The sequence below is a fragment of the Erinaceus europaeus genome, chromosome 10, assembly GCF_950295315.1.
Source record: "Erinaceus europaeus chromosome 10, mEriEur2.1, whole genome shotgun sequence".
NCBI classification, from domain to species: domain Eukaryota; kingdom Metazoa; phylum Chordata; class Mammalia; order Eulipotyphla; family Erinaceidae; genus Erinaceus; species Erinaceus europaeus.
In genome coordinates this window covers 30,582,484-30,609,488 of record NC_080171.1, presented here as the reverse complement: position 1 = coordinate 30,609,488, position 27,005 = coordinate 30,582,484, and the positions used below count along the sequence as shown (strand labels likewise).

Genomic DNA, 27,005 nt, shown 5'->3' with positions numbered 1-27,005 from the left:
TGATTTAATATTTATTTATAAAATTACTAGGTATCAGGGGTCCAACTTTACACCATTCCCACCATTGTGTTCAGTATCCTCATTCTCTCTATTGTAAGCTACAGCAGTTCTCTTAAGGTTGCAGATACGGGTCAACTATTATTTTTGCTACTATCTGTCTATTTGTATATGCTCATTTTATTCTATGATCCCATTTTTCTCTTCCTTTTCAAGTCCCACATATACCTATTACTGCATCCAAATTTTTTTTTTCCTCGTCTCTCTCCAGGTCCTGATAGTGTTGGGGTTCAGAGCCCTCTGTTCATCCCTGTCCATCATTTTCTCCCCCTCTGGGAGTATGGACCAAGATTATTTTTGGGGTGCAGAAGGTGGGAGTTCTGGCTTCTGTAATTGCTTCTTCTCTGGACATGGACATTGGAAGGTCTATCCATACCCCCAGCCTATTTTTCCCTAGTGGACAGGGCTTTGGAGAGGTGAGGTTCCTGGACACATTGGTGAAGGCGTCTGCCCAGGGAAGTCAGGATGGAATCATGATAGTATCTGAAACTTGGTGGCTGAAAAGTGGTAAGCTATAAAACAGGACAAAATGATTAATGAACAGGAGCCAAAATTTAGGAATAGAACAGATGAGAACAGAAACCTTAGGGTGGAAAGAAGTTTGGAAGTCTATTTTAGGTATGTTCCTAGGGACCCATGTCTATTGTATTTTTTTGCTTGAGTTTGATAGATAAGAGAGTTGCACTTGCATAGAAATATTGTCTGGGAGGATGGTGTCAGAATTGAGAAAAGGACTAGAAATTTGGATTAGGGGAGAGATTATTTCCTGAATGGAAGAAAATCTATGAATAAAATTAACTGTTGGGGGTCGGGCAGTAGCGCACAAGGTTAAGCATATGTGGCGCAAAGCGCAAGGACCGGCGGAAGGATCCCAGTTCGAGCCTCTGGCTCCCCTCATGCAGGGGAGTCTCTTCACAGGTGGTGAAGCAGGTCAGAAGGTGTCTATCTTTCTCTCCTCTCTGTCTTCCCCTCCTCTCTCCATTTGTCTCTGTCCTATCCAACAACTAAGGACATCAACAACAACAATAACCACAACAAGGCTACAACAACAAGGGCAACAAAAGGGGGGGATGGCCTCCAGGAGCAGTGGATTCAATAACCCTGGAGGCAAAACCCCCCCTAAAAAACTGCTTACCCCATCCACCTGACCTAGGGACCATATATATTTATATTTGACACCGGAGCCTGTGTAACCTCTGTATCTTTGTCAGTCTGAGTTTGCAGTTCATGGTCACAGCTGGAAACATTTCTATGCTGCAACTCATTTCAGGACCAATCTTCCTTGAGTGGCAGGGCAGGATGACCCAGCCTCTCTTTGGAGAGTGAGGCAGTCCTTACCATTGATACTTTATAGTGAGGACAAGGTCCTACAGAGGCCCACAAGAGGGCTTATGATGATGTTCCTGGTGAAAGTGACCAGTGATGGTGGAGATAGGGATCTATTAGAGGTCTAGGCCCATCACATTTGTGTGGGAATCCAAAGATTCTGTAACTAGGGCCTCAGATGATGGGGTGGTCTGGTATTGACCAGAAAGGCCATTATTAAGTGAGCCAGCCAGTCTCTCTTGCCCATATCCAGCTTTTGTAGTCCTTTCTTTATCTGACAAGCTTAGACTTTCTCCCAGTTGTTTAAGCATTGAGTGTCATTTGTTGAACCCAACCAGTATCAAGTTTATGCAGTCTGTCTTCTTTAGGTCTTTCTGCTAGATTGCCAAGCTAATTTTGTCTAAGTTTGATCGATTAGAGAATTTATGATTCCTTCTTTAGGTACTTCTATTAGGATTCCAGGCATATTAGGTTTAAGTCTAATCACAGAGGACTATTAAGCACTTTAACTTTGAGTTATATAATTGCCCCCTGCTTATGGATACATGTACATCTGTACCCAGTACCCTAAACCCTAGCTGTATCTAGTATCTATAACTTTATTAGATAATGTGCAGTCTGAAGTGGAACTAGGTAGTTCCATTTGTTAGGAAATATCTCACCAAATTAGAGGAGTTAGCTGGTTGATAGATCAGGCTTGGTGTCTCTGGCTACATTGCATGTTGATTTATAGGATGCTTGTCACAAGAATACATTTCTATATTTCTCCAAGGTCATTTTTTAGAGAGTGGGAGATAGACAGAAACAGAGATAGACAGGGGTGAGATATCTGTAGCACTGCTCCACCACTTTTTTTTTATTGATTGATTTAATAATGATCGACAAGACCGTATGACAAGAGGGTTACAATTCCAAAGAACTCTACCACCAGAGTTCTGCATCCCATCCCCGTCATTGGAAGGTTTCTTAGTCTTTATTCCTCTTGGAGTGTGGACCAAAGATCTTTATGGGGTGCAGAAGGTGGAAGGTCTGGCTTCTGTAACTGCTTCTCTGCTAAACATGGACATTGGCAGGTTGATCCATATTCCCAGCCTCCCTCTCTTTCCCTAGTGGGGTAGGGCTCTGGAGATGGGGTTCCATGATACATTGGTGAGGTTGTCTGCCCAGGAAAGTCAGGTTGGTGTCATGGTAGCATCTGCAACTTGGTGGCTAAAAAAGCATTAAGATATAAAGCAAAACAATTAATAATCAGGAACCTGAAGGTAAGAATATAGCAGATGAGATTTGGGCATCTCCATTTTGGAAAAAGCTAGTAGGTCTATTTCAGGTATATTCCAAGGAGCCCATGACTTTACTAAATTTTGCCTGAGCCTGACAGCTAACATGCAGGTTGGCTAAAGGTATTGTCTGGGGAGATGGTGTCAGAGTTGGACATATGACTAGAAAGCTTGATCTAGGCAGAGTAGCTCCTATATATAGGAAAAAAATATTTAAATATTATTAAGTGTAAATCCCATCAATTTGATCTGGGGCACACATTCAGCAGAGGAGCCTGTGTAACCTGCATCCTTGAAGGTCTGAGCTCACATTCTATAGTCATAGCTAGGAACATTCTAGGCTGCACTCATTGCAGGACCTGTCTTCCTCAAGTGGCAGAATATGTTGAACCAACCTCCCTTCAGAACAAGGGCAGTCCCTACCCTTGTTCCACATTGGGGGCAAGGTCCTGTAGAAGCCCACAGGAAGGTCCACTCTGTTGTTTCTGATGGAGATGGCCAGGGACAGTGGAAGAAAGGATCTGTTAGAGTTCTAGGACCATCATGTCTGTGTGGGAATCCCAGAATTCTCTTACTAGGGCCCCAGATGATGCTCTACCACTTTTGAAGTTTCTCCTCTGTAGGTGGGCCTAGGGGCTTGCACCCAGGCCCTCATGCATGGAAATATTTGCCTTCTGCTTGGTGAGTCAACTCTCAACTCCAACCACTTATTTAGCTTGCTGAGGGGCACTAATAGATGTTCCCAGTCAAGTCACCCCCTCCCCTTGAAACTGTGCAGATAATCCAGATTATGTATCCCAGGTCCATCCAGGTAACAGCCTAGGATGTCTCCCTCTTCCCATCTATTTGTGACTATGGGTCTTTATAGCTGCAGCAAGGCCAACTTTAGGAGAAGAGACTCAGGAGCAAAACCTGCATTGGCCCTGGAAGGGACTCAGGATCACTGGATAGGGAATTCTGGAATCTTACTAGGTTAAGAGTTGAAGGTGTGAGTTCCAGGTAGGGATACCATTTTGTCTCATTTGAAACAACTTGGCAGGAGTAGTAACAGTGAAGACTCGTAATGTCCTAGCACCCTCTGCTCAGAGATAAGGGCATTAGGGACAAGGTTACTTGTCCCCCTGGCTTGTGTGTCACTGTAGTTTTGAGTTAGGATAATATTCTAGAATAGAGGAAGTGTAGGAGCTGCAAGTTGTAACTTCCATTGCAGTGTCCCCTGCCCCCCTTTTGTTTTTTGATCATCTTTGGGGCTTCACCACTCCACAATGATTTTTTTCAAATAGAGGCAGGGAGGCAGAGGAAGAGTGAAATAAACCACATCACCCAAGTTTCCTTCAATATAGTGGGGGCTGGACTTGAAACTGGGTCACACTTCTGGCTAAGTGGTACACTAAGTCAGCTGCCTTGCTGGCCCACCCTACCTTTCTTTAAGGGAACTTTTGACCATGGAGGGTGGGAAGTCATGCTTCTTACAAAGACAGCACAATCAAAGGTTTTTCTGGGGGGTCTGGCAGGAGCGCAGCGGGTTAAGCACACATGGTGTGAAGCGCAGGGACAGGTGTGCAGATCCCTGTTCAAGCCCCCAGCTCCCCATCTGTAGGGGGATTGTTTCACAGGCAGTGAAGCAAGTCTGCAGGTGTCTTATCTTTTCTCTCTCCCCCCCCAGTCTTTTTCTCTTCTCTTTCTATTTCTCTCTTTCCTGTCCAACAATGACAGCAATGGCAACAACAGTAATGACAACAACAATGATAAAACAACAAGGGCAACAAAATGGGTTAAAAAATAGCCTCCAGGAGTAGTGGATTCATAGTGCAGGCACCAAACCCCATCAATAACCCTGGAGGCCAAAAAGAAAAAAAAAAGTTTTTTCTGCTGACTCCTGCTATAACAAGCTTTGTGCTCTCACACCCACACCAGTGCCACACATACCTGCCTCCAATTGGTAATGGAGAGGCCTAAACAGTCAGTAGATAGCATCTTCCACCTTTCTCTCTTCCTTATGCTGGTTTTATTACATTCTCTGAAATGTCTGGATCTGAATTTAATATCTAAAGAAACACACACACGCGCGCACGCGCACGTGCACACGCACATGCACACACACAGATTCACTGGCACTCTAACAGGTTCCTGGGACTGTGAACACCATATCTAAATGTTCCTTTTCTTTTTTCCACTCCCGAATTCAAATACTGCAGAGCACACCAGTTTCTCTGTGTAGATAGATGGACAAATTAATTCTTTGATTCTCTTTGGGAGTTTGTATAGTGTGTGAGGCATGTTGCTTGATGTGCTAAGAGTTCCACTCTAAAGTCTGCTCTTGCTCCTTAGAGCTGGTTAGGTATTAAAGCTCTCTGTCTCAGTTTCCCCATCTGTGAATGGGAGTAGTAATAGAACCTTTTTCTGTGGGGTTAACATCAACTGATGTGTGAAGAGGGGTACAACTTCACATAATTCCCACCACCAGAACTCTGTATCCCCTCCCCTCCCCTGATAGCTTTCCTATTCTTTATCCCTCTGGGCATATGGACCCAGGGTCATTGTGGGATGCAGAAGGTGGAAGATCTGGCTTCTGTAATTGCTTCCCCGCTGAATATGGGCGTTGACAGGTCGATCCATACTCCCAGCCTGTCTCTCTCTTTCCCCAGTGGGTTGGGACTCTGGGGAAGTGGAGCTCCAGGACACATTGGTGGGGTTGTCTATCCAGGGAAGTCTGGTAGGCATCATGCTAGCATCTGGAACCTGGTGGCTGAAAAGAGAGTTAACATACAAAGCCAAAAAAATTGTTGAATAATCATGAACCTAAAGGCTGGAGTACTGCAGATGAAGAGTTGGGGGGGTCTTCCATTTTGTAGAAAGCTAGTAGGCATATTTTAGTTATATTCCAAAGGGCCTGTGGCTATACTAGCTTTTTTTTTTTTTTTCCCCTGAGCCTAAAATCTGATATGCAGGTGGATCCAAGTTATTATCTGGGGAGATGATGTCATGGCTGGAAAAGGAACAGAAAGCTGGATCTGGGAAGAGAGTAGCTCCCTAATATGGGAAAAGGGTATAAATATTGTTGACTGTAAAGCCCATCAATTTGATATTGTCTGGGGCCCATTTTCAGCTTAGGAGCCTATGTGACCTCTGCATCCCTGTAGATCTAAGCTCACATTCTGTGGTCATGTGTAGAAACATTCCAAGTTGCCCCCATATCGACCCATCTTCCTCAGGTGTAGCATAGAGCATGTTGTCCATCCTCCCTTTGGAGTATGGAACATTCTCTACAGTTGTTGATCTAAGTTGAGGGCAGCGTCCTATGGGGGGGGCACAAAGTTGGTCTATTTTGTTGTTCCTGATAGAGATGACCAGTAACACTGGAGAGAGGGATTTATTTGAGGTCTAGGACCATCATGTCTGTGACTGTATTTTAAAGGAAAATAGACTCTATAGGACTGGGCAAAGAATGAAAAAATCAAGAGTCTTCCCTGGGTATTACCTTGCAGAGATGTTGGGGTTAAGACGACAGATACAGAAGGACATAGATTCCCATTATGGCATTTTCACAGTCCTGTTTGTTTGCATGTTACTCTCATCTTGTGGAATGTGACCTGCTCAGCCAATTGTGATAGTGACCATATGTGTACAGAGCAACAGAGGGACAGATTTATCCTCTTGGAGCCAGGCCATCAGCTTTATTTTGCAACTTTTTAATACAATTTTTGATTCAATAATCCCAGATTGCTTAAATTGGTTTCTCTGGACTCTGAAGGTTGCCTGCAACCTTGTACTTCACTTTCTCTTATAACTGTCTTTCTCAGCCTTTGTAAGACCTTTCAACAAACTGTTTTCTTCAGGGCAGGTGAGATATCTCACCTGGTGTGGCACCTGCCTTGTCATGAATGCATCCCAGATTTGAGTCCCTGAAGCACTGCAGCACCCAGGGAAACTATAGTGCTGTGTTCTATCTCTCTGCCTCTCTTTCTCTCTGACTCTCTTCATTCCTATTTGAAAAAGATGGCTTAGAACAATGATAAGTAAAGTTTTTCAATTATGGTAAAATATGGGCATAATAAAAACACCAGTTTAACCACCTTTTAAATGTACAGTTCAGTAGCATTAAATACATTAACACTATTATACAACCAACACCACCGTCTCCAGAACTGTTTTTATCTTGCATAAACTGAAGTTCTTTTGAGTTGAGTTTTTTTTTTAATTATATTATCTTTATTTATTTATTGAATGGACACAGCCAAATATTGATAGGGGAGGGGTGATAGAGAGGGAAAGAGACAGAGAGACACCTGTAATACTGCTTCACCACTCATAAAGCTTTCCGCCTACAGGTGGGGACCAGGGGCTTGAACTCGGCTCCTTGTACATTGTAACATGTGTGCTCAACCATGTGCACCACCACTGGCCCCTGATTTGAGTTTTTATAAGTGATTTAGGATTTTTAGATGCAGTCACTCTTTCTGAGAAATAGCTTCTTTTGATTGTGGCCTTACACAACTACTTGTCACTGGGATCTCTTTCTACTGACATCTTTGTGATTTATCTCTGAAGAAAGTAATCTCTAGCCTGTAAAATACATAAAAGTGACTAAAGGTTAACCTGTGAAGTGAAAGCAGTAAAGATAAAATCGGAAGTATTCCCCACATCCAATCTCACTTCTTAGTAACTCCCACAGCCTATAAATGCTGCAAGAAAATTGTACCGAGATAAAAACAGAGAGCTTTGGGGGCCAGGTGGTGGCGCACCTGGTTGAGTGCACATGTTACAGTGTGCAAGGACCCAGGGTCGAGCCTATAGTCCCCACCTGCAAAGGAAAAGCTTCACAAGTGGTGAAGCAGTGCTGCAGGTGTTTCTCTGTCTCTCTCCCTCTCTATCACCCCCTTCCCTCTCAATTTCTGACTGTATCCAACAGATAAAGATGAAAAAAAAAACAGAGAGCTTCACAGAGATCTTACAATTTTGCCACTTAATGTTATGCTTGATGCTCTTTTCCCCTCTGTCCTCTGTTTCATCTATCCCCAAGCTGGGACAGAAGTATTACTTCCAAACATTCTCTTCAGGTGAAATGATTTGACCTAACCAACAGTTTTCAAAACTGTGTTCTTCTGTGTATTATGCTGACTTGAAAGCTTCTTAGAATTCTTAAGGCCTGTGTTAATTGCAAGCTCTTCTCCATGGGTCATAAATAAAGCATTGATTGGCCTGAAATAACAAGAGGAAATGAAATTTGTGAAAAAACAGGTAATTTATGTATGTGTGTGGAAGTTGCAAGATTTCACTTTTTCATCAGTATTCACTCTGAAACAAATGTCATGGATAGAGTTATTTTCTAACTCATCAACTGCGGACAACTGTAAGATTATTCTATAATATCAGAATATTGGTCACAATGACAATTTGATTTGCACTGAGTGCAAAGAAATTAGTAATGTCACAACTGATAATTTATCGCCAGTATTTGGATAGCTGATGTTAATTATTTTACACTATTTAAAAACTAGAGGGAAGGAATGAGAAAGAAAAGGACTGAGAACTCCACCTAACTCTAATGGTTGACATAGTTATTCTAACTGAGTGCAACATTTGTCCTTAACTTCTTGGCAGTGCCAAGAGAAACTTATTATTATGAAAGAGAATGCCTTCTAATTCCACAGGAACATAGTTCTGTCTGGCACTGTGTTCTGAAAAGCATTTCTTCTGCAGGGACAGTGAGTGATGTAATTTCATAGCTTTTATGAAAAATGCAGAAGTAGATTTCATTTTCCTCTTTCGGAGAAAGTTAGGGGCAGTGACAAGGACGTCAGTTCTCCAAGGAGGCCCAAATAGCCCAAGAGTTTAATCTCCCTGTGCTGTAATTATAAAGCCAACACCACACAGGATTTCAGACTCCTCACATCACTGAGGCCCCTCTGCTGAGCCAGACTGCTAGAAGCTGGACTATAGATGATTGGAAGTTGTCCCTTCTTTTTTTATTTTTTATTTCTTTATTGGGAGATTAATGTTTTAAACTCAACAGTAAATACCGTGGTTTGTTTGCATAACATTTCTTAGTTTTCCACATAATAATACAACCCCTACTAGGTCCTCTGTCATCCTTTTTGGACCTGTACTCTCCCCACCCCCCACCCCAGAGTCTTTTACTTTGGTGCAATATGCCAACTCCAGTTCAGGTTCTACTTGTGTTTTTTCTTCTGATCTTGCTAGAAATGGACCTACCCTCTGATCCTGCAATTCCTCTCCTGGGGATAAATCCTAAGGAACCTAACATACCCATCCAAAAAGATTTGTGTATACCTATGTTCATAGCAGCAAATTTGTAATAACCAGAACCTGGAAGCAACCAGGTGTCCAACAACAGATGAGTGGCTGAGCAAGTTGTGGTATATATACACAATGGAATACTATTCAGCTATTAAAAACAGCAACTTCACTGTTTTCAGCCCATCTTGGATGGAGCTTGAAGAAATCATGTTAAGTGAAATAAGTCAGAAACAGAAAGATGAATATGGGATGATCTTACTCTCAGGCAGAAGTTGAAAAACAAGACCAGAAGAGAAGTTTCTTCTGATGACAGTCTGGAAGGTTTTATTCTCTGTTGCCAGTTAAAGGACAGATCCATCTTTGGAAATCAGACAAGCAGATGGTGGGACTGATACCCTTTTTACAAAAACCCAACAGTGTGCTCATACAGGTGGAAGTAAACCCAGGCAGGGATGAAGACGAAGGTACTGTGGGCAGGTCTCGGCAGGCCAGGTGAGCAGCCCGATTGATGCTCTGTAACCTGGGCAGATACTTGATTGAGACCCCAGATTTCTACCCACAGAGCATCACAGCTATGGTTTTTGGCTTAGAAGCTGCTAGGAGGAGGTATGAACAGATGGCTTCCCAGTCAGAGGGAAAGGCTCTTTGAGCTTCAGGGGTGCCCCCAACTCTGGGATGGACTGGTCCTCTTGTGGTTCTGCCAGCTTGACTTAGCTACACTGTGCACCCCAAGCTACCCACCCAGTGAGCTTACTCATATTTCTAGGACTTCCATATGGACCAACCTTAGAGAGCATCTGCCCTTATTAAAAATCTTGTTTCAAATAGGCCCCCTTCTTGATGATAATTCTAGGTCAAGATCATTTCTGCCCTGGGGCCCTTCATTTTGTGTAGTGAAACTGTCACATGTTCAGTCACTTGTCTTCCCATTTTCTGTGGTAAGTTATTGTGCATTCAGTAAATTAGATGGAAGAAATACAATTTTTTTTTTGGCCAAGAAAAGTCATATCCCTTGATGCTTCTGTTATCTATTTATAATCACTGTACCAAGTATAAACTCTCAGCAATGTTTGTGTCAGGTACTGATAATTTTTCTATTAACAACAGAAGGGTTTTCTGAAAATTCTGATTATAGAGAAGTAACTTTTCTTTTTTTGGCAGGGTGTGGGTGGTGGAGATCATTTCCAAGGCTTCATTGATCATGGCTGACATTTTCTGTTGTAGTCTCTGTGTCATTTTATTTGAAAAGACTCCTTGTATAGATATCTGTGCATGAAGATGACATATGACATAATAAGATTTGGGGTATTACAGTCTCTGCAGAAATTACAAACAAGAATTAAATTAGAGACTGGCAAGATAGCTCACCTGAGAAGACACCTGCTTTGCCATGGGTATGGCCCAGGTTCAAGCCCAGCCCCCACCATGCTAGGAGTTTTTTTTTTAATTTTTATTTCTTTATTGGGGGATTAATGGTTTATAGCCGACAGTAAAACACAATAGTTTGTAGATGCATAACATTTCCACAATATAATGCAACCCCCCACTAGGTCTTCCTCTGTTATTATGCTGTGGTATCTTTCCCTTTCTCTCTCTGCATCTGAAAAGTTGAAAAGTTGACCCGGACTGATGAAGGGAAGTGACTACTTCCAGTGACTACTAAAAAAAAAAAAAAAAAAAAAAAAAAAAAAGATAAGAATTGAGTCTGACCTTACAGTATCTTTCCAGGGCCATTTGGGGTAGTGGAGGTTGGTTGGGACCAACTGGAAATGTTTTCCAAACCCAAAAGACCTGGAGTTGCTAAGCAGCGCAGCCTGTTGTCAGGAAGAAATGGTAGTCTACTTTGGTGCAGCTTCTGTTCTGCTTTCCTTTTTTCCCTTATAGGATTTAGAAAGTCATATTTAAAAACAAAATACAAAACAAATGAACAAAAAATGCAACTCTCAGGACCTGTAAAAAAAAAGAGGGGAGAAAAAAAGGACACTTGGAAGTAGTAGGTGTGATGATTTAGGAAGAGAAGGCAGGGAAAAATGGGCAGATATAGACTGATAGTTATAGAAGCAATAGTCAATCCATATCTGGTGGGAACAGTGCCAAATTATACCCCTTATCTTCTAATTTAAGATTATCTTGTAATCTTATTTTTTATCTTTATTTATTAGATAGAAATAGTCAGAAGTTGTTTGGGGGTAGATAGCACAGTGGATATGCAAGGAGATTCATGCCTAAGGCTCCAAAGTCCCAGGTTCAAGCTCCTGCACCAACATTTGCCAGAGCTGAGCAGTGCTCGGGTTAAAAATAATAATAATAAAAAAAAACAGAAATGGAAAGGGAAGAGGGGGATAGAGAGGAGGAGAAACAGAAACCCCTGCAGTACTGCTTCACCAATTGCAAAGCTTTCTCCCTTCAGGTGGGGGCCAGTGGCTCAAACGTGGGTCCTTGCACTCACCTGGGTGTGCTACCACCTAGTTCCTCTTATAATCTTATATTATTGTTAATCAATATTAAACCACTAATAAAAAAATTTAAAAAGAACCTTTCCATTTTGAAAATCAGTAAACAAGATTATTTAAAAAATAATAATAAAATATCCACAGAATCATGTACTGTTGACCAGCATTCTCAGTAAGTATGGACTGTACTGAGACATCTGGTCAACCAGTTTATAAGGCATGTAACTCACATCATTTGTAGGCTGGAGTCTAATTCGAAATCTGCCTTGGAGAAAAGCTAATAAGTAAAATTAAACTGACATCTCCTGGTGTTGACTGATATGTATCGTGTGGAAAGTCAGAGTCAAGTTCTCTGTTCGTAATTTTTCAGACTATAAATTGTGCTGTTATTTGTTGGGAAACTAACTAGTTGATAGAGATGGATAGGAAACATGCTCTATAGATCATCAGAGAGAGACACAAAGTTTACTTTTTTCTCTTAGTATTTTGCTGAAATTTTATTTAGAATTGTTTTGGGTTGTTGAAGGGAACTGAGGCAGTATCAAGATTAAATTTCCCTCCCCACAAGTGTGGGCCCAGAAGACAAGTCAGATTAATCTTGCCAACCAGGATCTGAGCAACTCATTACTAATAGTAACTATTGACAGCGTTAATGGATGTCCTTATGTGTGCTAGAGATTTTTTTTTTCATTTTCCTGATAGTCCCATGAGACATCTGTGTTGTATTTCATTTTACAGAAAAGGACACCAAGTGTAAGTAACTTTTCCCAGACCATGTAGCTAGTAAGAGGAGAAGCTAGTGGCATGTATCTATCTCTCATTCTACACCACTCATTTTCCAGGCCCTTGAATTCTTTAGTTCACAGGATATTTAGGTTATTCTAGGAAGTTGCTTTTCTTAGAGTTTGGCATGTGTGCAAGTCTGAGAGGGAAAAAAAAGTCTATTTTAGCTCTGTGTAGCTATAACACATTTTAAAAACCCAATTTGGAAAAATGTCCTCATTCTTTTTCATTGATTATTGGACTTGGGTTGTGATTATGGAGAGGTCTATTTCACAGAAATTTTAGAAGTTAAGCCTTATGGAAGATGCTGGACTTCCAAGTCTACAATCGTAGTGGTGTGGGATGGTGGCTATGAACTGTTAAGCTGCAGGTCTGTCTGAGTTCAAATCCTGATTTACAACCTGTGTGACCGTGGGAAAGTGATTTGGCATGATTGGACTTGATTTTTTTTCCCTGGAAGGTGGAAACAGTCATAACACTCTACTTCTGGTATGTGGTGTGAAGGCTTCTGTGCCTGTGACCAAAAAGGGCATGGATGTGCTAATGATATCCAGCATGCAGCAGTTTGATTTAGCATCTGAGCATACATGTTTGGAGTTCTTTGTGTTATGTCTTCACAGTTGGGGTGGTGTTTTCTTTCTCAGCACTTTTATTGAGAAACCCAGGCTGCCTAACTCTGGCCCTGGAGACCAAGAACAGTTTTTTTTTGTTGTTGTTGTTGTTTGTTTGTTTCTTTTACAGTCTTATAGTCTCTGTGAAAGAAGTCTTATTTCAGAAAGGATTCTGCCAGAGTTGAAAAACCTCATGCCATGGTGATAAGCCCAGGAGCATGCATATCACAGTCTCTCCTGGCAATTATTCTTAAACTTAATTATGTATTTGGTAGTAGGGCTGGGGATTGGTAGTTTTGGAAAGTGGATTTTGTTTTGAGGAGCTGCCATTAACAATTTTCACTGCTTTCTCCTCTTCCCCCTCTTCTTCCTCTTCTCCTTCTCTTCTCCTTCCTCCTTCTCCCTCCCCCCTCTTCCTTTTTTGTAATATGTCATCAAAGCACATGGCAGGTAATAAAGTCTAAGCAAACGGAAAATTTTACTTTTGAGCAGTACTGCTTTTAAGGGACACATGAAGGAAAGATGCACTAGAATCCACTCTTTGTTGCTTGGAGGGAATCATTTGATAGGCTGTTAAAACCAAATGTAAAATGTTTGAGAATGGAATGAGTATCCTTTCCAGGACTCTGCAATTCAAAAACGTTTCTGTGAACTTTTTCCTAAAATTACATCTTCTCTCTTTTATTCAAAAAAAGCTATCAATAAGCTCTTTGTTGAGACTAAAGAACTGAAATCCCTTACCACAAGGAAATGTGTTAGTGAGGGCCCTGATGTCCAGTTGAGACCGGAGTAGCTTTGATAATAATACAAATGAGGTGCTGTCTTCAGACTTTTTTTGTTTCCTCACTGTGCTTTAAAGTATAACCCCATTGTCCTTTCTAGTTAAAAATTCACCTGTAAGGTCAGTTATATCTCATAGTATTTCCCATGATTCCCTCAGAATACCAGAGTTTGCCCCTATGCTTGGAACATCCTCTCTTTTGCTCGTCAAAAAGTGTGGCCTTCAATGCCAGTAACTTTTGAAAGATTCACAGAAGCCATTTCTAGTATTAATATGCCAAAGACAGTTTCAATAATGGCAAGTAAATATTTATCTTCCAAAGTTTATTCACTTTTAGCATTAAAAATACAAATAAACAACTGACTTGAATATGTGATATGCTTGTGATCTAAATTCATGTCTCAGTTTGACTAATTTGCTTTTAACATTTACCCTATATTATTGAGCCTCTGTTATTGTCTTTACTTTGTTTCCTTTAAAATATATGTGGTGAATGAAGTTACTTTCTGGGACCACAGTCTTCTTTTAGCACTTACTATGCACCTTTCTTCTTCTTATTTATTTATTTATTTATTTATAAAATGGAAATATTGACAAGATCATAGGATAAGAGGGGTACAATTCCACACAATTCCCACCATCACATGCACACTGTGTACAGGTCTGGTTTTTCCATTGGAATATTAAAAACTTAAGTGAATGATCTGGAGATCTGTTGACTGTCTCAAATCAGCCAGTAATCTGCCTTACATCTACTCCATGCTAGGAAATGTAGATGCAATGAGATAATGAGAAGCCAATGGTTTAGTTGGGGAGTCAGATAGAAGTAATAGAAAAATACAGTTGTGGTTGTGTAATGTCTCCATTGCCTTGAATTTCTAATCATAAACTTTAGGAGTAAATGGACATCAAAGTAACACTTGCCTACAGATGGAATAAAAATGTTCTGATTGGAGAAAGCATTTTTGGTGTTTCTAATAAATGACATCATGCAGTCTTTCAAATATTGTAGAGTCTCATAATAGATTTAGTGAATCCATTGAAATATCCCTTAAAACATGGGTTGCAACTTTTAGAGCATTATATAGTAAATTTTGGGATATAGTTGAATTTAAAAAAAATGAAAGTAGAAACAACCCTCATAACTTGAGGTCTTAGCAAGAGCTCCATAAGAATGGATTTGAAGAAGGAAACAGGCATATTTTGGGAACCATGGGATGGCCAGAGACCAGTAATGATTGCAGAGATTACTAATGGAAAGAGCCAGAAGGACTCAGAGACCAAGAATATCAGTGGGAGAAATTCCTAAAAGTAGCAACATCAACAACAAATCCACCAAGTCTCTTGGTTATTCTTTAATTACTGCTACTTTGTCTAAAAGAGAAGAAAGGCCTGCCTTTTGGAGGAGTGAGGGTTGTTCTTTTCTTAATTTTTAAAAAAGTTTTCAAACTTTTGAATTCTTGAGATCCCTATCAGACAAGTCCTTGGGACCTACGATTTCTAGAACGGTGTGTCTAGATCAGAGGAATTAGATGTCATGGAGAGTGAACTTGTGAGGAGGGCCTGTGCCAGAATGCTGGGCTTTTCTCCTGCTTCTTTGGGAAAGAAACCCTTCTTGGATATGCATTTATTAAGCAAAGCTTGACTCAGTGAAGAGACATGTTTGGCCAATGTGATGGGAGATAGGGAAAGAGCCTACTGCACTTCCTGGAGGTATGGCTGACTATCAGTTGCTTGCTGTGGTCTGGCACTTTGTCTCTCTCCTTCTTAACCTAGGGTAGATCTCTGTAGCTGCTGCTTTTCTGATCAGTGGCAACTAGGTGGGAAAACCAGTATTGTCAAGGTGCTGTTGGTGGTCTGTGCATACCGCCAGTAGGGGGCAGCCCAGCATGCTCCTTAGTCTCCTGGTTCCTTGTCCCAGGCTGTGGGGCAGGGAAAAGAGGCTTTCAGACTCTAGTTTTTGATGGTTCAAGGAATCATCCACCTTGAATTCTGGTGTATTTCTCCATTGAATAGCTGAGAAGTTCTGGACGCTCATCATTCCTGAAGTCATTTTATCTGTGTGGCTTTCTCTATCTCTTCCTCCCCTTCTTTATATTCTCCTCTCTAAATAAAAATAAAATAAAATAAAATAAAATAAATAAATAAGTCAGAGGCCAGTTCTTGGCACACCCAGTAGAGCATAAATGTAGCAATGCTCAAAGGACCTGGGTTCAAGCCCTTGTTCCCCACCTGAAGGGAGAAAGCTTCATGAGTGATAAAGCAGTTCTGCAGGTGTGTTTCTCTCTTTCTCACTCTCTGTCTCCCCTTTCCCTCTCAATTTCTCGCTGTCTTTATCCAATAAATAAATATAAGAACATAGTAATAGTTTCATGAACTCAGAACTGACACTTTTGTCTTTTTTTTTTTTACAAATATTTTTAAATAAAAATATTCTAGTAATGTGAGTTTCTGTATCCCAGATTCATTGCCCTTACTTGTAACCTTTATTTAATATTTTTCATAAGACTGGAATATGAACTTTATGTAATATTGTCTGTTGTGTACTTTTAAAACTACATAGAAACTATTTTACATATACTTAATTGTATGCATTTTTTTCTTATCATGAAGACCTCATTTTGCTTAAATATAAACTCTGGCCCAATCCATTTAAGGTGTTTAACAGGCTTATCTATTTCCATTTCTTTATCAAGGAATACATGATTGTTTTCCAACTTTTAATTTTGACCACAGAATAGTGAATATACATGTGGATGTCTCCTAGTGTACATGTGTGAGCAGCTCATTCTGCTAATTGCCTAGAAATAGAATTGATGGGTCCCAAAGCAAATTGGCTTATAATTTTCCAGGATACAAGGAAAACTGTTCTTCATAGTGGCTATATCTACTTACATTCCTTCTAGTGACTTTTAGAGAGGTTCCCCAACCTCTTTAGAAGTGCTTGATATTGGGGCTGGGTGGTGGTGCACCTGGTTGAGCGCACATGTTACAGTGTACAAGGACCCAGGTTCTAGCCCCCAGTCCCCACCTGCAGGGGGAATGCTTTGCAAGTGGCAAAGTAGTGTTGCAGATGTCTCTCTGTCTCTCCCTCTCTATCACCACCTTCCCTCTCGATTTCTGGCAGTCTCTATCCAGTAAACAATGATAATAATAAAAAAGATTATATATATATATATATATATATATATATATATATATATATATATATAAATGCTTGATATTGCCAGACTTAAACCTTTTTTACCAGTCTAGTTGGAGAAGAATTGTATGTTTTTGTTGCATTTCAGATTTCTTGTCAGGTGAGAAACTTTTCAAAAGCCTTTTTGGTCATTGAGTTTTTTCTTCTCTGAACTGCCTTATGTTGACTTTTCTACCTTCCATTCTAATCTGTCATTTCTCACTTAATGGAAGCTAAGGCAGATGTCTTAGGAGTTATATTTCAAGGCAGTTGTAGGTTGCACTTGTAGCATCTGCATCTCTGTAGATGGTATCCTGTGAAGGGGATTTCTTATCACTTAACACTGGAAACATACCTGCTGACCTTTTCAAATCTAGCTCTTTTTGCTGAGGTTTTCATTTTGACCAGGAAGAAAATGTTACTTATCCAGAATATCCCTCCTTGCAGTGTGGGAGAGTCTGCTCTAGTGATCATTCTTCATAACTTTACATGGTTCTGTTGCCTTTGGTGCTCTAGTATCTTTCCTTTTCTTTCCTGTCTCTGTATCTTAAAAAGTTGACCCAGAAAGGTAAAGTCCCTACGATGACCAAAAACCAAACCAAACCCAAACAACAACAACAAAAAGATCTAAACTCAGAGATGCTGGGTTCTCAAGGCTCTTTCTTATATCCTCTTCTTAAGATTTATATATTTATTGAGTGAGAAACCAGAGTATTATCCTGGCATATATGATGGCAGCATAACTACTTTGTCACCTCCCAGGTTACCTTTCTTTAAATCTTACTTTTCTTTCCTTCTGCACACTGACTTCATCTTTGCTTGGTCTATCTTTTCCATTGTGGAGTGACCTTTTTTCCATGGTATTCCTCAAGCCTATTTAATCTTTCAAATGTAGCCCCAAGAAGATACTGTCTCTATCATATCTTTCATATATTTAGCTTTAGGAAGGATTCTTCCTGATGCAGTTGAGGTCATAGACAACTCTCTAAGCCATTCATAATGGTGAAGGGGATGGCCATGTGTGTCCAGTTGAAGTCACCAGTTAGAGGATTTGGAGGTGACGAAAGTGGAAATTTCCTACAGAAAGTACTCTTAGGGACATATAGCTCCGTGAAGTGTGCTTTCTGAAAGAATACACAAATTGACATCACTATGGATGAAGTCAGAAAGAGGGGAGACTAGGTGAGGAAAAAGTAGAGTGGGAAAGAATGAAGGAAAAGAGAGGAAGGGAGAAGCAAATCTCTATATTGTAGGAGGCAAAAGGAGGGAGGGCCATTTCTCTTGAAAAGTGTGAGTAAATTGATTTGTTTGGCAGGGGGGAAGGGTGATGAAGCCAGAACCTTCATGGCCTGATCAGTGTACAGAGGAAACACTTTTGAGAGAAGAAGGTTGAATTGCCAGGTTATTTCTTGTGTCCAGGCACAGAGGGTGTCTTCAGATAGGGAGACAAGCAGAAATTGTTACTGACAGGGTGAAAGTCAATGAAAAAAGCAAGGGGGTAAACTTGTTCTTGAACATGGAACATAGTTACTCATGGTTTCTTCTCAATCATGTTCAGTTTTGCTGTTCTTTCTGTATTTAAGAGAAATGAGAGGTGGGGTGTAGTGGGTGGGGAGAGAGTGCTTTGCTCACCCTGGTGGCACTGGATGATGTACTTATCTGGGTACCCAAGACATGATGGTGGAGAAAGACTTGGGTTGGTGGTGGGAGTGGTATGTAGACACCTTTCATGGGGAGATAAGACATTGTATTCAAGTATCAAGTGTTGTCCTATAAACCTTTCCTCAGGAAAAAGGCTTGGGGGGGGGGGAGTCACCCATCTATCATTTCATGTATTGCCTTAAATTTTGAGTCTTGTTTTTTACTCTCTCTCTCTCTCTCTTTTTTCAGTTACATCGCAAATCAGAAAAGGTTAGAAATCATCAATGAAGATGATGTTGAAGATTACATGGGGCTGAGAAATCTGTAAGTGCCCAGAACTTACCCATATAATCTCAAAACTTCCCCTTATACTCATTATGGTCAGTGGGTCATTCCTTCATTGCTTAGTTCTAATAAGCATGCGATTTTTGTGTTTTCATAGGACAATTGTGGATTCTGGATTAAAATTTGTGGCTCATAGAGCATTTCTGAGAAACACTGATTTACAACACATGTAAGTAAAAGTTTGTATTTTAAAATTATTTTCTTCGTTTTAGCCAATTTATTTAAATTTTCTCTTTTCCAACACTATGCCACCTCATTTTTAAAAGTAGCTGTGGTTGTTACTGAGAATCATTAGCTTTGATTTTTATCTGATTTCTGAGTGGCTTCAGAAGATATTTCAAATAAACTGCTTAGTTCATTTCATGACTTTCTGGACCATTTCTTTTTCTTTTTTTTAATATTTATTTTATTTATTTATTCCCTTTTGTTGCCCTTGTTGTTTTATTGTTGTAGTTATTACTGTTGTTGTCGTTGTTGGATAGGACAGAGAGAAATGGAGAGAGGAGGGGAAGACAGAGAGGAGGAGAGAAAGATAGACACCTGCAGATCTGCTTCACCGCCTGTGAAGCGACTCCCCTGCAGGTGGGGAGCCGGGGTTCGAACCGGGTTCCTTATGCCGGTCCTTGTGCTTTGCGCCACCTGCGCTTAACCCGCTGTGCTACAGCCCGACTCCCTCTGGACCATTTCTTTTTTTTTTTTTTTTTTTATTTAAGAAAGGATTAATTAACAAAACCATAGGGTAGGAGGGGTACAACTCCACACAATTCCCACCGCCCAATCTCCATATCCCACCCCCTCCCCCGATAGCTTTCCCATTCTCTATCCCTCTGGGAGCATGGACCCAGGGTCATTGAGGGTTGCAGAAGGTAGAAGGTCTGGCTTCTGTAATTGCTTCCTCGCTGAACATGGGCGTTGACTGGTCGGTCCATACTCCCAGTCTGCCTCTCTCTTTCCCTAGTAGGATGGGTCTCTGGGGAAGCTGAGCTCCAGGACACATTGGTGGTGTCTTCAATCCAGGGAAGACTCTGGACCATTTCTATCTTGGACACAACAGTAGACAAACAGCAAGGAGTCCAATGTGAATGAAAACTTTGTCCTGATGCAACACCCTTGATTTATATTTTACTCAGAATTATGAAGTGTTCCCTGGGAAACATCAAACTAGTGCTATTGAAAGAAATTGGCAAGTCCTTGGCCTTTCTAGGGAACTAGAGTTTACTAATGCTCCCACTCCCCACACACAATAGAACCTCTTTTGAACTTTCACTTGTTTCCAGAGCTATCTGTCATGATTGATAGAAATGGAGAAAAATTAATCATGAACATGCCAAAGGCTCAGGCAATTATTAACACTAGCACATGCTTTGCCTAAAGTCTTGTTGATGGCTTGCAGTCAAATGGAAATATGGAAAATGGAAGTTCTTAGCTTTTTTGCTGCTAAATTCTATTAAATGGTGACATTTAGTCAATAAATTATGATCTTTCTGATTTTTTTTTTTGTCAAAATGAAAATCACTCACCCTAAGCTTATATTGCCCACCCTTCTACCAGATTTCTGAACTGCTAGCTGTGTGTGTGCGTTTGGGAAGGGAGGGAGTGCTGCTTGAGGTTATTGGCCATTATCTACAGTTTACCCATAGGCCTCTCACTTGTGTTATCGTACCTGATTGTGCTGACAGTTGGTAAGGAAGTTCTTTTCAGGGGTCCAGGCGGTAGTGCAGTGGGTTAAGTGCAGTGGGTTAAGCACATAAGGCACAGAAAGAAGCACAAGCACTGGTGAAAGGATCCTGGCTTTAGTCCACCTGCAGGGGAGTCGCTTCACAAGCAGTGAAGCAGGTCTGCAGGTGTCTTTCTCTCCTCCTCTCTGTCTTCCCCTCCTCTTTTAATTTTTCTCTGTCCTATCCAACACCCACAACACCAGTGGCAATAATAATAACAACAAGGGCAACAAAATGGGAAAAAAATAGCCACCAGGAACAGTGGGTTCATAGTGCAGGTACTAAGTCCCAGCAATAACCCTGGAGGTGCATGCACGCATGTGCTCGCGCACACAGACACACACACACACCACACACACACACACACACACACACACACGAAGGCCTTTTCAATTCCAATTTCATTGACATGTATCAAACTGAGAAAATTCTAGGTCCACAGATTATAGGAGACTGATTTATGACTCAGGGACTCATTCCTGGTTGTATTCTTACAGTAAGAGTGCAGGAAACAGAACGAATGTTTCTCTATTCTTAGGAAATCACTCTTTCTTTTCCTTCTTTCTTTTCTTCCTCCCTTTCCTTCCCCTTCCTTCCCTACCCCTCCCATTTCCTCCCTTTTATTTTTTTTTGTAGAGAGAGGGGAGTGGACACACACACGCACACGCACACACATACACACACACCCCTAACATCAAAACTGCCTTTAATGGGGTGCAGTCCAGGTTCAAATCTGGGTCAAGAGGGGGTGAGGATATGGACACATATGCACGCACGCATGCACACACATGGGCACACACACCACTACTACCACAACCAAAGCTGCCTTCAATGGAGTGTGGTCCAGACTCAAACCTGGGTCATTCACATGGCAGAGCAGCACTTTATTCCAAGAAAGCTATTTTAAAGACCCAGAAAATCACCCCCTAATAAAATTCACTTTAAAAAATTTTAAAATGATTAACAAGTTTGTAAGTTAACGGGTTACAATTCTATAGAGTTCCCACCACCAGAGTTCTGTATCCCATCCCCTCCATTGGAAGCTTCCCTATTCTTTGTCCCTCTATGGGAGTGTGGACCAAAATTTTTTATGGGATGTATAAGTTAAGAGTTTTTGGCTTCTGTAACTGCTTCTCTGCTGAACATGAATGTTGGCAGGTCAGTCCATACCTTCAGCCTATAACATCCTTTTTTTTTTTTCTTTTGGTAACTCAATTGATTTATTTGCCAGCTAGGAAATAAGTTATGTTCTTTGTGCAGATTGTTTGGATACTCATGTAAAATTGTTGATAATATGAGAAACTTTAATTTCATAAAGTCAGCATCATATATTATAGGTGAAGTCAATTTAAAAGTAAAATCTGTAGAATTATATTAAAAAACTGACAAAATGTGTTAGAACTTCTAGGAACAATAAAGACATTACTCCCCCCCCCCCCACTACTGGGATTATTTGTAGGGCTCTGTGTCTGTACAGTTTCTCTGCTTGAATGGACATTTTTTTAACGTAGAGAATGGAAGACAGAGTGAGAGACAGCTATAGAAAGGGAGAAAGATCTTGGATGGACCTTGAAGAAATCATATTAAGTGAAATAAATCAGAAACAGAAGAATGAATGTGGGATGATCTCACTCACAGGCAGAAGTTGAAAAACAAGATCAGAAGAGAAAACACTAAGTAGAACCTTGACTGGAGTTGGTGTATTGCACCAAAGTTAAAGACTCTGGGGTGGGTGGGGGTGAGTACAGGTCCTAGAAAAGGATGACAGAGGATCTAGTGCAGGTTGTATTGTTATGTGGAGAACTGAGAAATGTTATGCATGTACAAACTATTGTATTTACTGTCGACTGTAAAGCATTAACCCCCCAGTAAGGGGGGGTGGGAAGAGAAGGAGAGAGAGGGAGAGAGAAAGAGAAAGGCCACATGCAGATTTGCTTCCATATGGTAGTTGGGGGTTTGACCCCAGATCCTTATGCAGGATATCAGGTGTACTTTACTGTGTGAACTATCTTCTGTTCCCCAAGACTTGTTTCTTTTTAAATGTATCATATATATATATATAAATATGATTTTTATTAATTTAATGAGCCTACTGCTGTGCTCTAGCTTATACTAGTGCGAGGTTTTAGAGCCTCAGGCATGAAAATCTTTTTTCACAGCTTTTATACTATTTCCTTTTTCCTCTTTTAAATATCTTGGCATCATCTCTCAAGTTGGTTTGCTTGTACATATCTGTTATCTGCTTAGGCCTTGATAGCATTAACAAGGGAGAAATGGGATTTAAAAAGAGAAAAAATGCTTTCATGCCATTATTTGTGTGATTAATGACCTCAGTAGTTAGTATTTGGTTTTTTTTTATAGTTAACTCTAGACCCACATTTCACTAGGTCAGCAGCCAAATTTTGTTTCCCTGAACACTAATCAATTTTGGTTTTAGCAGTATACTGATATTTCTTTCTATACCTTATATTTCCTCTACTTTTTGTTTGCCTAACTTTTATGTGAAAACCAAAGCCACCTTGTGAAATTTTTTTCAGGCTGATTTACTGGAATTCCATATGCTATATGTAGCTTAAAGTTATCCTACCATCTGTTCTGATCTTCCAGGAAGGTGTCACTGGGAGATAGAAAATCAAAGAGATGATCATATCCTATAAAATTACTTTTAGAGACAAATGTGGGAAGTCCAATGACTGACCAAACTGCAAAAACTCCTGATACTTGTAACCACAATGAAAATCTTTGAATAAGACGAGATTATTCATGTAGTTACCAAAAAAAGGAAACTTGAAATATCTGTAAAATGAAAGAAGCTTCTAATTGCCATTGCATGAAATTAAGTTATTAATCTCTGAGGATGACATGGATAGAGGAGGGAGTTAAGTTGGTATCTGCCCTTCCAGATTTTCTTCCTAACCCTTTCTTCTGGCTGAGGACTTGTCACTGGTTTATTCTTTCTCATATCTCGTATGTAAATTGTACCTTCCAGTGTCAAAGCAGTGGATGGGAAGGAGTCAGGTGAAATCTGGAAGTCAGTTCTCTACACTGGAGTATACAGATTAGTTCTTTGAGTTTCCCTAACAATATGAAAATGTGTGCAAGAACAATCTAGTTTACTTTGGCTTTTAGGACAACTCAAACTGGCTCATTTTCAGAAACCCTCCCCTTCTGCCCAGTTCACGTTTAACATCACATGGTGACTGTTCAGAGTCTTGGTCACTTGGTTTGTTTTTTAGTGCCCTTAGTTCCTGCCTGTGCCCTGAAAACCAGAAACTGTGAGAAAAACCGGCATTTGTGTTTTCCAGAAGTGCTAATTAGCTCCTTTGCAAATTCCCATAATCAAACAGCAAGAGGATTGTTGATTTTTCTTCTCACCCTCCTCCCTCATTTTGGCTTTTGGCTTCAATGATAAGTATGGTTCATAAAACTCATCTTGCTCGTTGGCGAGAGAGTCCTCTTTGGGCTGCTCTGCTAGCAGCCTGGTGGGGCAGCTGCTCCAGTGCTTGCTTTGCTGGCTGACCCAGAGCCTTGACAATGAGCTTCCTCTTTGCCTCCTCTCTTCTCTTCTCCTCCTCTTTGGAGATGAAAAAAAGGACCTCTCTTTTCCTTCAAAATGTTGTGGATTTCTGATGAAGATGAAGCACTCATACTGCACCAACTATGGAGAAGACAGACAAACTGACTTTTCTATAAGTTATGCTCCAGTGAAACTCATTCTTAATTCACATTCTAAAAGAAAAGATTTATGTAGGCACATTTTACAACCTCTCAGGGGATTTTTTTTTCTTGTGGGTGAGCACTTTATGTTCAGTGTGAAAAGATTTCATGTGAGCATAGAAGAGGGTGCCTTTGTGTAGAAATCTCAGTGTGGAATTAAGTGAGGTGTGGACACATGCATTCTTGAATTCAGATACACTGATGTGTCACTTTCTTTTTCCATCAACTGATTACTAGCTTTACTTCATGCATTAGCTCCTAGGTTTAACACTCCGACTTCCCCCAAAGGTAGTCTGACATATTGGGACACTTCAACCTCGGATTTTCATGGGCTGACACAGCAGAGTAGCTTCAGGTAAAGTTCAATAAGGTAAAGACTTACGTCATCCATAAATCTCTCCTTATTGAACTCTCAGCTGAATGCCTGCTTCCCAGATTAAGAGATTCCTTGCAATTTGTAGAGGACTTGTTTTACAGATACTTTTAAAATAAATTGGTCTGTGAACGAATTTAGTGAGTCAGTTGCCAAAATTATGGTTTTGCATTCCCAATTCCAGGTCTGAAAATGCTTAACTCCTTTCTGTTGACTACAACTACATATTTGATAAACACTGATTGTCTCCATAGTCTAAAATTTTATTTAGTTCATTAGTTAATTTGGTTTCTCCAGAGGCGATATGTGTAAATCAGTTCAAGAGTCTGTTTATAATATGGTAAAGAATAGCACTGTACGTTTTTAAAATATTTTATTTATTTTTTTATATTTATTTATTTACTTTCCCTTTTGTTGCCCTTGTTGTTTAACATTGTGGTTATTGATGTCATTATTGTTGGATAGGACAAAGAGAAATGGAGAGAGGAGGGGAAGACGGGGAGAGAAAGACAGACACCTGCAGACCTGCTTCACCACTTGTGAAGCGACTCCCCTGCAGGTGGGGAGACAGGGGCTGTTGTATGCTTTACATTGGGTTGTTCTAGATCTCCCCCACCAAGAGAATTGGATCAGTCCAGTTAGTTTCGCGGCCCGCTTGGCCCCACCCCTAGGAACCCCGAGAGAGGGTTCCAAAGTTCCAGAGTTCGAGAGTCGGAGAGTTGCAGAGTTAGGGAGAGTGCTTGCGCCGCAGCAAAGAGACAGCAGAGTTCTGTTTGGTGATTAGTTCGTTTTAGTTTATGAATCGTTGTTCCTGAATAAAGAAATACAGCTTCCCTGCCCAGCCATACGTCTCTGGTCGTCTCTGTTACCCGCCCGTGAAGCTAGCCCGGCTAGAGCCACCGAAATTTTAACAACAAGGGGCTCAAACCGGAATTCTTTTTTTTTTTAATATTTATTTATTTATTCCCTTTTGTTGCCCTTGTTTTATTTTTGTTGTTGGATAGGACAGAGAGAAATGGAGAGGGGAGGGGAATACAGAGAGGGGGAGAGAAAGATAGACACCTGCAGACTTGCTTCACCGCCTGTGAAGTGATTCCCCTGTAGGTGGGGACCCTGGGGCTCAAATCAGCATCCTTCTGTTGGTCCTTGCACTTTGTGCCATGTGTGCTACCGCCTGACTCCTAGAACCAGAATTCTTTTTTTTTAAATTTTTAAAAATTTATTTAAGAAAGACTTTAACAAAATCATAGGATAAGAGGGGTACAACTCCACACAATTCCCACCACCCGGTCTCCATATCCCATCCCCTCCCCCGATAGCTTCCCCATTCTCTATCCCTCTGGGAGTATGGACCCAGGGTCATTGTGGGTTGCAGAAGGTAGAAGGTCTGGCTTCTGTAATTGCTTCCCTGCTGACCATGGGCATTGACCGGTCGATCCATACTCCCAGTCTGCCTCTCTTTTTCCCTCGTAGGGTGTGTCTCTGGGGAAGTGGAGCTCCAGGACACATTGGTGGGGTCCTCAGTCCAGGGAAGTCTGGTCGGCATCATGCTGGCATCTGGAACCTGGTGGCTGAAAAGAGAGTTAACATACAAAGCCAAAAAAATTGTTCAACAATCATGGACCTAAAGGCTGGAATAGTACAGATGAAGTGTTGAGGGGGTACTCTCTGTAGACTTTTGTATACTTCTGCTTTCAGGTATATATTTTTCCCTGGTTTATGGACACGTGCGAACATATGCTCTCTCTCAGGGGACCTGGTCTATATCTAGGTTTGGGGACTTTATTGGGGAGTGGAAGACCTGGAATGGAATTAGAGAATACTAAGAAAGGAAAGGTCTCACCCGAGTGATGAAGCTGAAGGGTTGCCATTCCACACCTGAAGTCTCTGGACACAGTCTGAAGTGAAGCATGCTGGGGTGGCACTCGTTGCATTGATTAGGTTGCGATCGGTGGTTGCAATAGTATTTGATGTGAATTGAGAGAAGCTTGCAGGAAAGTGGGCCCCACCCTAAGGTTCCAGGACTGGGGTAAATATAGGCTCTGTAGTGGAAATGTGAGGTTCCTGCTGTCTTAGGGTTCAAGAAGACAATGGATAGTTAGTTATCATCACATTATTTGGTGATTGGGTTAACTTTGAAAAGTCCCTTTGTTAGGGTTTGCTGTATAATACCCAGCATCTTGTATATAGCTGTGCCACTGGTTGCTTCTGTTCCCCCAGGTCTAGGCTTTTGAGAGAGTCAACATATCAAAGACTCAGCTTATGTATTAAAAAGACTCAGTCTGTGTTTTAAAAAGTTCTAGATATATGATCATTTTTTTCCCTCTCAAATTAGTTCAATAGTGGTTTATATGACTACACTTTAATAGGAGTGTACATAAATACCGTTCCCACCACCAAAAGACTGTATCCCATCCCACCCACCCCACCCCACCACCTGGGAAGCTGAATGTCCACCCTCCCCCTCACCACAGGGTTTTT

General features: G+C 40.9%; 1 protein-coding gene across 5 annotated transcripts in view; it reads left to right on the top strand.

Annotated features, from left to right (window-relative positions):
- Positions 1-27,005, top strand: part of NTRK2 (neurotrophic receptor tyrosine kinase 2) — a 442,841-nt gene that overhangs the window by 21,977 nt on the left and 393,859 nt on the right. For all 5 annotated transcript variants that reach the window (XR_009551996.1, XM_060199493.1, XM_060199492.1 and 2 more), the window contains exons 3-4: positions 18,621-18,695; positions 18,814-18,885. Coding sequence is in view for 4 of the 5 variants with exons in the window: in XM_060199493.1 (XP_060055476.1) it covers positions 18,621-18,695; positions 18,814-18,885 (147 nt within the window). In the remaining variant the exon portion in view is untranslated. The remainder of the gene's footprint in view (positions 1-18,620; positions 18,696-18,813; positions 18,886-27,005) is intronic.